The 12,516-nt window shown below is 33.2% G+C and overlaps 1 protein-coding gene across 1 annotated transcript in view; it reads right to left on the bottom strand.

The window, feature by feature from the left end:
- Positions 1 to 10,552, bottom strand: part of LOC115243947 (short neuropeptide F) — an 18,642-nt gene extending 8,090 nt beyond the window's left edge. Inside the window, exons 1-3 of the mRNA XM_029821262.1 lie at positions 10,447 to 10,552; positions 4,347 to 4,448; positions 659 to 840 (exon numbers count right to left, since the gene is read on the bottom strand). Coding sequence (XP_029677122.1) covers positions 659 to 840; positions 4,347 to 4,443 — 279 coding nt within the window. The 5' untranslated portion in view covers positions 4,444 to 4,448; positions 10,447 to 10,552. The remainder of the gene's footprint in view (positions 1 to 658; positions 841 to 4,346; positions 4,449 to 10,446) is intronic.
- Positions 10,553 to 12,516: the final 1,964 nt, after the last annotated feature.

The following is a 12,516-nucleotide window of genomic DNA, read 5'->3' on the forward strand; positions in this document are numbered from 1 at the left end:
TTAGAAATAATTATAGCACTCTGTAATGTAAATTAAAGTGAAAGCTCATTGAAAGAATTAATTATAGTGATAATGATTGTTTGAATCAGTGATATTTAAAAAAAATGCATCCTATATATATAATTATATTACATATGAAATAAATTTAGGAGCTTCTCCCCAAAAAATCGCCAAAAATTTAAAATGAATAAAAAAAGGCTTTAAAAACTACATCTGGCAAATATGTACGATTATTACTGACATTTCAGTGAAATCTTACTGCCATATCAGTGAGACATACGACGGACGAGCAAAGTGTAAGTGTTTTCATTGAAGATTAGTGAAATATTCGTTGATCTTCGGTGACATCTTGCATCGCCGCTTCGATCAGTGACATTTTCACTGATTCATTTTAAAGGTGCAAAGTTTTACTTTTATAAAGACACACTTATACGAGATCGTGGATCTCTCGACACAAAAAAAACAATAAGAACTTACGGAGACGTGCGGTCCGGAACGACCGAATCGAAGACGCAGCGATGGAGATCGCTGCGACTTGCGGATCATCAGGTGCTCCAACGGGATGCCGCCAAAGCCAGCGTTATCCAGCGCATTGCGTTGCAGCAGAAGCCTGGCGAGATCGTGGATCTCTCGACACAAAAAAACAATAAGAACTTACGGAGACGTGCGGTCCGGAACGACCGAATCGAAGACGCAGCGATGGAGATCGCTGCGACTTGCGGATCATCAGGTGCTCCAACGGGATGCCGCCAAAGCCAGCGTTATCCAGCGCATTGCGTTGCAGCAGAAGCCTGTAGAACTCGTGGATGTTGTCCGCAGGCGTTTTCTCCGCCATCTCTTCTGCAACATATATACAATCGCCGATTTTCCATTGAATGAGATGAATGACGAGGTAACATGTCCTGTCTTTTTCTCGCGATATCGTGAACAATGTCAATATAATGCATGCGCGAATCCCGTTTTGCCAATCTTTGCCAGAATTTAAACTCGCATATATCGGTTATCACATCACGTTTCTATCATGTTTCGATTACTATTATCCTACTGCGAACGAATTTTCATCGAGATTCGTCATCGAATCTTTTTCTATTATCGAGAGATCAATCAACAGTTGTCATACTTTAATTATGTCTTGGAAATTAACAGCGTGTTTTAAAGACGTTAACAGACTCCGTTTTGATCAATATTTGCGTTACGATATCTATCTTACAATTTTGAAAATAAAAAATGTTTATCGTCGATAAACCATGCGATCTTTTCCCACGATATGCAGGTGTCACGTCTTCTTTCAGAAAAATGTAAATCAAGTGCGAGCGCCTTCATTTTTTATGCGAAAATGGAGAGAAAGTATGACGCTTTTTATAAGTACATCCGTTTTATGCGATATTAAAACGCTTTACGATAAGTAGCGTTCTCCGTATAAAAGCGTACAGCCATACGAATTGGTGGGCGTTTATACAGCTATACTATCGTATATAATGCGTACACTATCGTTATAACGATTATTTACTTTTATTAGTTCGCATAGAATCGTCTTATGAAAAAAAAAAAAAAAAAAAAAAATGTTTCATCGACGATGGTAACGTTACCCGACGTATCATTACATTCAGAAGTATTGGCGTTTTTATTATATAGTATCAATATCACCCTTTAAAAAGTGATCTCTTCGAGATTATAGAGACAGAATAATTTCTCGTAAATTTTTTAAAAGAGAATGAGATCTGAAATTTGAAACGATGAGCTTTGCCGTTAATTTTTATTTGTCGTTTTATTTTATTAAAATATCGAGAGTTGCAAATTTTGAAACTACGTATTTTTATGTAACAAAAAAATGGACATATGTATTTTCAGTTATTTTCGGATAACGTTTTGATAAAAGCTACGGAGGTAAAAAGCGGCGTTTATATATATATGTATATTAACAATATGTGTCGACCTTGCGAGAATACAGACGATGGAATTTTCCCGCACGTTTCGATATCCCACAAAGGCAAATAGATAACCATTTTCCGATTGGACGGGCACTTTTGAACTTTGTGAAAAACTTGCGTGATAAAAATTCGAGAGCGCGATGTAAAACATATGCGGTTTTTCATCGAAAACCGCAACGCTCGTGCATACAATCGACCACAGTAGTTTCTCGCGAAACAGAATGCAAAAACAAAAAAAAAAAAAAAAAAAACAAAAAAAAAAAAAAAAAAAAAAAAAAAAAAAAATACCAGAGAAGAATCTATCGCAAAATTACAATATTTTGCGAATTAATATAAGAAAAATAAAATCGACAGCACGCGCGAGTTTAAATGTAGATAAGGCCATTCAACACACCTGTTGACTATTGTAACGCTATCATTGCCTTTTCTGCATATATAATGCGCATGATCGTGTTACGTAAAATTTTATCTTCGTGGAACTAAACAGCCTGCTCTTACTTGGCTGTATAAATAGGCTGTATAATTTTCTAACGCGCTTTCGATAAATAATACATTGAAACTACGGAATATATCGTTTCGAGAATAAAACTGACGCTTTTCTTCTTTAAATATTCAAAAAAAAAAAAGAAATGATTAATCGAAATACGTGTATATATTAAACTATATACAACCGACCGGAACTAATATCAAAGTTTGTGCTGCTCGATCGAGCGCTTTTACCGGGGAAAAAAAAAAAACCGCGTATTTGGATTCGTCCATGCATGAGTCCGTCACACGATTGAAACGTATCGATCATAAATGCCTATGTGCGACAAAAAGATCCCAACCGATAACTCGTCTGAAAACGGCGATGTCGTGACGAGAGAGATTGTTGCGCGACAGAAACACGATCTTCTTACGAGCAGATTTTATTGAATGGAGAGATTTTGACTGATCGCGCGCGGCATTTGGGGCAGAGTGACACGTGGGGGCGATCAATGTCGGACCATAACGAGGTCTATCTTTTGTGCGCGACGCGAATAATATTCAATCTCTAATCATTTGGATAGTAACCGCGTTTCTGTCAATAAACAAGACTAAATGAATGCTTCGAGTGAGGAATTGTGTTCCCATACTCATGTTTAACGTTCGATTCGCAGAAATTCGTAGAAAATTATTTCTATTAATTTAAGTAATATTTTATTTTTTTTGAATAAGCATCCTCCTTCCCTTTGAGTTTAATCAAGATTATTCAAGTTTTTATTTTTTTCCGAAATATGTCTCTGTGTAAAACTTCTTAATTCTTTAAATTTTGTTGCTTGAATTTTCTCGAATTTTATTGCACAAGTTTTTCACTTATGATTATTTAATATTTAATTTTATTAATCTGTCGTTAAAGTGTCTCGCATTATTTTGATTAAGCTTTATCTCTCGCTAAATGTCTTTCATTTTTAATCGTGAAACTCTCTCTATTTATATCTCTTAACATTTTATTTTACAACAATTTACTTTATATAGGTCGGTGAATATGTGTCAACTACGGTCGCGAATTGTGAGATACTCTACGCATTATGATATATAAATTACTGAGTAAATTATTCTACAGATATACGTGAAGATGAAAAGATAATCTCCTGTAAATATAACGAGATCTATTAACGAGTACAATATGACGGAAGATTTAATTAGACTTATGTTCTTCTATAATCATCTCTAGAAGCCGGTGGCTCTTAATAAGTCATCCTCTGCGATCATTAATTATTGTAGTGGTAGACGAAGTTGGCGACGGTCTCGCGTTGATACGTGGCATTACCGGTAATGGAATACAAAACGCGTTATCATGCCAAGTGAGAGTAAAACTTTAATGGGACTTACAGCACAGCGAGGAAATAGCTTAGAAATACACGGAGTTATATCGGGGAAGCGAGAAATATTATAAGAATTGAGCAGTATGTCGCGGATTTGTCAAACGAGATATTTCAAACAAGTTTCAACGAAGATATAAGAAGCTTATTTCATAAATGACGCTATAATCCATAGGTACATAGTCCTCAATACTTAGATGTATAATGCGAATAAAATTACCTAACGCGTCGTATCAGTTTTAGTAAGATCGATTTGAAAAATGCAAAGTCTTTTGCCAACAATAATTTGATGATCCATTTTTTTTTTTGCACCGGCGAATTAATTTTAAAATTAATTATAAGAAAGGAGAAAGGATGTAAAAATACCAAATAATTAAACAATACGAGTTTATCAATAATTGATTTTTAATTAATCATAATCAGCAATCGATATTAATGTTTGATGAAAGAGGGAGGAGAGGGAGGAGAGAGTTTCTCGCGATTATGCAATTGCATCGATTAGAAATAAAAATCTGAAACTTGAAAATTTCAAGAATTTTAAAATTTTATTCGGGAAACGTGTAATACTCACCTCCGTAATCCATGTAATTCTCGGTAGCGTTTACGAGGCCGACTGTCACGACGAGAAGAACGAGGGCGGCGCAGCGTTTAGCGTACATGGCGCTCATATTCTCTGCAATCAAGCAAAGCGGATTCCCATTTATTCTCTACGGTTGATTTCGCCTAATCTAACGAGCTTTTCAATGTATCGAGGATACGCGCATATGTATAAACCGTGTTATCTAATCGCGCAATGAAGGGTTTTTTACGCTGTGAGAATAAAAGATCGAATATCTATTCATAATTTGAACGCAACGCGATAAAATGCAGTGCGTATAATTTCGTTTCACTCTATAGGGAGATCTTCTTGCACTTTGCGTCTACAAAAATTATACAACCCTTCTTGACACAATGATATCGCGAACGTTTGATAAATGAGGAAAGATAAATTCAAGATCGCCTACGGTAACATTCGTCGAGTACGGACTTTGCCGTTGAATAACATCGCCGGTACAAGAAACGTTGCCTTTAGAAGCGCAAAATCCCCAAGTGTGTCGTTGTAATAATTTTATCGCGAAGAACATTTCACTAAATCATCTTCCTGTCTATCGTAAAGAGCCACCGAAATATAACTCGTTCCAGAGTCACTCGGTTAATTCGCCTCTCTTATTACGTTAATATGTACACAAATCTACATTATGTAGATATACTATAAATTTGAATTATTTTATTGTGCTTATATATATTTTAACGTAAAGTAGTTTTCTTATGTGAGTTCTTACAATTGAATCATTTGTTTCTGAATGAAGCTATTTATCGGAAATTAAAATTAGAATAAGAAGAAAAAATATGATGCATAAAAATATATTTGCATAACTATTATAAATGTTAGATCTTTTATCTTTTGCGGATCACTGCGTTCTTTTTTTTTTTTTTTTTAATGCTCCTTTCGTTATTTTTATTTTTAAGAGAAATATTAAATTGCAACGAGAGAAAATAAAATGAAATTAATGAATAATGTAAAAATTATAGTTGCACGTTATAATGGAACATTAATCTGTAAATACTTTTAAAAAAGTAAATATTTTACGAGAAAACAATTTATACGCTGTATGTGTATATAATGATTTTTTATATTTTTTTTATTGAAATCGATATTCAGTCTCGAAAGACTGAAAAATTATTCGATACTTGCGGAAATACATAATTCGTAAATTACATCGTTTATCGAAAGATTTTTTCGATTTTAATTAATATAGTGTGTATACTATTTTTTTATAATGTTTTAAATTTTTATCAAAAGTTCAGGACAATTTTTCATCGTCAGCTTATACGTCGTCATTGATTAATTTCTGGCATAGGACGAATATTGGTAGTTTTTTTATTAACAGATAAGAAATAATACTTCAAGAACATAATTTTATCGAGAAAATCTATTAACTCATTTTAGAGCATGAATTGAAGTGCACCCACGCCCTCGATTCACAAGAGGTCACGTTATCGGTGTCATCAAAGATAAAATATTAACAAGCCACACATATTTCTATGTACCCGGTATACCTAGTCAGCTATCTTACTATAATATTTATATTGTGTAATGTCTCGAGAGTGTGACAAAAAGTAGAAAAAAAAAAAACCATCAGCCCCATCGATCCCGCGCTTCCTGAATAATTCATCGAATTATAATTATGATCCTTCTTAGAGGCTGGTCGCGTCTACCGTGAAACGACGTGCACGGATTACGCGGCTGTAGAATTAAGTACAAATACGTCTGTTAATTTTTCCTTGCCGCGACATTAGATTGGATGACACATTTGTTAACGATGTCGCGTGAACGTACACGACATCCCCGCATGGAAATTATTTCCAGACATTTCGCGCACTATAATAAAATTATATAACGTGACTCAGAATGAGGATATATTACATATATACAGAGGTCGCGGATCTATATTACAATGTGCTTACGCACTGTAATCCAGAGGTACAACCCTCATTAATGCGCGACCGCGGGACAAGAGGTCCTCACACATATGTAACACCTGTGCCGATGCCGATGCATATTCGATCGTGAAATTTATGCATAAGCTAATGAGATATGAAATTCCGGAGATGCTACCTGCATATTTGCATAAATAAATTATCCCAAACCTAACGATTTATCCCTCTTCGTTTCGTCATCGACAAATATGACGTTGCTCTAAAGTTTCCTTTTTTTCTTTATCCTTATTTTTAATCACAACGGCAAATGTATGAATATTACGTTTAATTTACTTAAGATAAAAATTACATTAATGCAAATGTAACTTTCATTCCCTTGTCGCTCTCTGAAGTTTCATTACAAATTCTCAGATTATTAATGTAAAGACTATTAACATTCAAACAATATTGCAACTCATCTAAAGAGAAGATTACGAGTTTTTCTATTCAAGAATACAGATTATATTATGAATAAATTACGCAATGTTATATTTTCATTTTTCCACAAGCGAGAGAATCGCACAAAAGAAAAATAACGAAAATATTGTGATATTTGTTTTCTATTTTATGCATTTGTAAAAAACTCTTGTTGCATTTGTGAATTTTAAAACCATTTATTATAAATTTATTTACGCAATCAGAACTATATATTTAAATAAACGACATAAAAATTCAAAAAAAATTTTTTACAATATTTGAGATTCAATATATATTCAATGTATTTGGCATATTTTTTCATTTCAAGTATTTTCGTAAAATGGATATTTTTTCAATTTTATACGACTATTACCATGCAGAGATCAATGTAATTTGCGTCGCTGCAGTTCTAACTGTCGTGGTATATACGATGGATCCCAAGTTGTCGATCTCAATTCATTGCCAATTGTATGGGCGCGTTATAACATATGACATATTGATTACTCACACCGCATTTATCGGGATAAATCCGTATAATCGCTTCATGATATTCGATATTGAACGTATGTACACATATGTATCGGACAGATATAATACACGCTTATGCATAATTGATTTATAACGCGTAAATGCGTTTCTCAGCTGTATAACGATTTCATATATACACAGATTATTTCATAAGATTTTAAATCTTCGCATATATTGCGATAAATTTGAAGACAATTTGTCTTTATTGAAAATTTAATAGCGCGTTATTGTTTCGCAAATTCAATTTCAAATGAGTTTTCATTGAATGTAATCTCAATAACCACGATTTTAATTAAGCTCCCGTTAAAACAGTATGATTCTTAAAAAGCCGAGTTTCTGTAGAGAATGAAAGAAAAAATAGATAAGAATTGTAAATCTCTCTTCGAAATTCTTGGATATTTTAAAGACTTCCTAGAAATGTGTATCTTTTAAATATGTTTTGAATTAAAATTAATTTGACACAATTTTTAAACACTAAAAAATATTTACATATTAAAAATTCTCTTCTTATTATTGTTAACGAGCAAACAGATTAAACGGTGATCTGAAAATTCCAAAGCTTCTTAACAGATGACACTAGCTTAGAAAAATATTCAACACATTCCTCAATCTTAATTAAGGGCAATTTGCTTGTCGTGCTTCCTAGAATAATAATTGCAATAATTGCCCATCCTACTCGGGATGTGCAGGCTTTTAAAGAACGTAAATAATTTACGGGTACCTTAAGATAGTGCAATGATATTTTTCCTTCACCGACTATCCTTTGCCTGTGCAGATACTTTGTATGTGTGTAATACCACTTACAAGTCTTTTAATATATTTACTTGCCAGCCTTCCAGGAAGAGGTAATTAAATTTTTGTTGTATAATCAGTATCGGTAACCAAGCAAGTAAAGCATATCGCGATAAAAAAAATCGATTATTTTATCACTGTCGTAATCCGGTCTCCGCGTGACGATCGCGATAATTGTTCCCTGCATTAATTAATCATTAATCAAACGTCTTAATAAGCGTACAATAAGAAGGCAAGGAGCATAACTTGTTGCGCAATAACGAGATAAATCGATTTTATCGGGTTATTGATTTGGGGTACATGGCGGAATTAAATTTTAAAAGCTCTTCTCTCGAGCGTCTCAAGAAATTTTTCGCTCGTGCAATGAATACTTCGTATATCTACGGGGTATTGATATTTCAGCTTTCTACAATTACTTACTGTCCCGTTAAATTTTCAAGCTACTCGCTTACACCGGGTGACTTTGATTACATCGGGTGCCCACGACGTATACGCGCCGGAGGTGACGTGTAAGTTAAATGAATTTTAGTCGCACAATGGAATCGGTATTTAACACTCATTGTCAGTGGAGTGTGTGTCTCTACACGCGCATTTCTCGGTCGAGAAGTTTGATAAAACATGAACGTATAACAGAAACTACTTTCTACGCATACGAAAAGCGGATTTGTAAATTTTTGCGACTCTTGTTATTTGTGAAAATAAATATTCCATAGAAGAAGAGAAAGAAAATAAGAAAATTTGTACACACATTTTATTTAAAATTTATTTGAAAATTAAATGTTAAAATATTAAATTTACTTTTATAATATAATTCGTGAGTTGCATAATAGCATGATAGAGAAAAAAATGACAAGATGCATAAAAAATTAAAACTGATATTTTGTTTAAAAAATGAAGTATAGTCATTAAAGAAATAGTGAAAATAATAATATACAGATGGCAAAATTTTAAAATTTTCTATTTAAAATTATCTTATGATTGACTGCAAAAAATACTTCCGTTCGCCCAAAATCCTTATAATTAATTGTTTTTATTCAAGTTTGTTGTTTCATGTGTAATATTCGTGTAAGTGGTCCTAAACATTTCTTTTTTGAAATTTTATTTTGAGTCTACAAAGAATCGTATCAAATAAATGAAATATTGGAAATTGAAATTGTTATATTATTATATGTATGACAATAATATCATAATAAAGCTTAAATTTAAATCAGCAATAACGTTTTATATCACGTTAAACACGTGTAATCTACACAATATACAGTAACATAACGCGTGTATATGTGTGTGTATTGAAAATAATTACACAGATTTAATCAAATCATTCTGCAATTTGCAAATATCCAGCCAATCGTGTAGCCTGTATAATCCAGCTACAGGATATCAATCTTTCTTTGTCCTCTGTTTTATACCTTTGACCTACGTTAATAATTTATCACCCATTATGTTGCGATAAAAAAGGATAATGATTGCCTGACCAATATATTTTCAATGGATTACGTACATCATAATCATAAAAACAGCATACTCAATTTTTATAGCGAGTAGAAAAGCTTTTTTTGTTTAAATTGCTATCGATCGGACGTATCTAGGCAATAGTTACGCTACTTTGCTACTTTTAATCTAGATTTCAATAGCAGATTTTTTAAAATATATAGAGAGAGAAAAAAATGGCGACAACTAAGTAAAGATATAACATTTGTTTTTAATGTAAATATTCTTAATAAGTATGCCGTTATTACCCATACAGCACAGAACGTTGTAACAACATTGCAACATTGTAGGAACATTGCGGCAATGTTGCAAATGTTGCTGCAATGTCCTGTGCTGTATGGGTAATTATTAAATATTTTTATCGCGATGACATTTATAACTTTATATTTATAAACTATATAAAATTGTCTCCAAACGCTTAAATTAAATGTCTATCTTGTTTATATATCAATCGAGTGTTATATCTCTGAAAACTTTAAATATGTATTTCACAGTCTTTTTCTAAATTTTTATATCATATAATAAGATACAAAATTTTCTAAAACATACAGAATTGTTTTAATACTGAAAAGTTAAATTCAACTTAAAATTCATTAATCTTGCAATGATTACGCACCATCATTGAGTCACGTAAAAGAATAATATAATTCAATGCGTGTTTTCAAGTTCATTATTGCGACACACATATTATGATTCTTTAGCTTCTCCCCAAAAAAAAAGGACATGTATCTAAAACGCGTGTACGTGCATTAATTTATAAATATAAAAAAACACATATTTTTCACACATGAGATATTTGTATTTCTTAAACGCACGGGATGCAGACTCAAGAGCAGTAGGAGCGCATATAGGTGTCTGTCTTGAAAAAAGAGATGAAACTACAGGATAGAATAGGAAAGAGCGAAATAAATCGTCGAACTCACCGCGTTCGAATTCTTGAACTATAGTCTCAGATGACGAGCGGTGATTGAGTGGCTCGCACGTTACGGCGGTAATGATGCGAAGTGTGGCGATACCGAGGGACCCTTTATATATATGGGAAGCCGCTGTGTCCTCGATGGGGGATGAAAGAGAGAAAGATGATGAGGGAGAGAGAGAGGGTAAACGCACAGGTGGCCGCGCGAAAGCGGCCACGCGGTCATGGGGCGCAAGCGTCCTCTTCTTGCCCTGCCCCCGTTCATCCCTCTAGCTCTTTGCCACCCTCTCGCGCGTCGAGACGACGGGAGATGGAAAGGACCTTTTTGCTGTCGCGATTATGCTCCGGAATCGTCTTCATTAAGAATTCTTTCCCATATCGAGCCACGGATGTCTATGACATAAAGTCGATGTCGACGCAGAATAGCTTCGTAGATTAGTCAGTCGATGTCTTACGGAATAAGACGCGCGTTTGGAGAGATACGCGAAAGAGCGAAAAGGCGAGAAAGAATTTAGAAATTTGTTTCGTGATAACAAGGTCTATCGATTTTTTCAAGATTACGTTTTTTCAATCTGACTGTGACAGACTCGTATAAGGTTGCACGAGATACTAAGACTAGTCATGATATTGTCTTGTCTTATCTCAAAATTGGAGACAAGATCAAGAGAAAATTTTTAATTAGTTATCAAGACAATATTAAGACTAAGATTGTCAAGATTATTGATTTTAAAAAAAAGCTAAAATATCGTATAATTTACAATTATACATTTGTAAATTAGATGAGAAAGAAATCACTATATTATATGCAAATTAAAAAAATGTTATTGAATAAATAAAAATATTTATATTAATAAATTTAGATACAGAAACAATTAATATAATATATTTTTATAAATATTGTCTTTTTATCTTGAGTCTTGTGCAATCGTAAACTCGTACATATTTTTTTAAGACGTGATGCATGTCCCATTTCTCTGTCAGAAAAATGTCATTCTCCTATAAATAATTTGTGTAATTAAAATATACGCAGGATATTTTTTACGATTATATTCTCCGAAATATTCTGTATATTAACGTACGTACTTTTATTTGCATATATATTCGATGATATAGAAGGCATAATTATACAAAAAATCTTATATTTTCTTTTTATATTCAATTTTATCTAGGAATAGAATTGTTTTTAGAAGTAATAGAAAAAATAATAGAAAGAATCCCCTTCACGTTCTTCGTAAAAACTCATTTTGTCTTTCTACAGTCATATTGTAGCCGAACTAGATCTATCTTTTTCTTTTTTATATATTGATATTGATTTTTATTATCCCTTTTATTCCTGAATTTACTTCACATTTAAACATTCTAAATCACGTGCGGAGAAAGAACCGGGGCTATTTTCCAGCTTTTATTACAAATGAAAATAACAAGAGACGACTGTTTACATAAATCTTTTTATTAATCATGTTGGTTACGTAAGCGAGCGCGTACGAGCTATTGTAAAGTCTGAGCGTTTTAACAAATATTATTACAATGGAATGTGGGACGTTGAAGCCGGAGATTGTTTTGTTATGTATAATCTACACAAAATAGAGGACCATCTTCACTAAAGATTCTTTATATATAGACGCACGATGGTTTTTATCCTAACGAGATCGTCCGCGATGCGTGACGTTTCCCTTTTCAATTTCACGTACGGATCTTATTTGACGATGCGAAGGCACATCCTCTCTCTGTCAAAGGATAAGAAAAGATTCTCGCGCTTTTGGAATGCGAAGATTGGCGAACGAGACAAAGCAAAAGACGTCTCCGCGGAAGATTTTATATGCGAGTTTTTAAATTTTACACGCTCCATTAGTCTGTCCACTTCGTTGATGAGTCAGACAGCATTATAGTGAATATTTTCATTATAGCATCGCATGCAGAAACGCTTCAATACATTTGGATAGCTTGTTCTTAGCGCGAATGTAATCACGAAAGATTATAAATAATAATCTAGAAAAACTGTCGTCGTCTTTTTAGTTTCGATATTAAACATCTCTATAATCGAGTTTTAAATTAAAATCGTGCGAAAATAAAATTA

Source organism: Formica exsecta, unplaced genomic scaffold, assembly GCF_003651465.1.
Source record: "Formica exsecta isolate Colony F162 unplaced genomic scaffold, ASM365146v1 scaffold768, whole genome shotgun sequence".
Lineage (NCBI taxonomy): Eukaryota > Metazoa > Arthropoda > Insecta > Hymenoptera > Formicidae > Formica > Formica exsecta.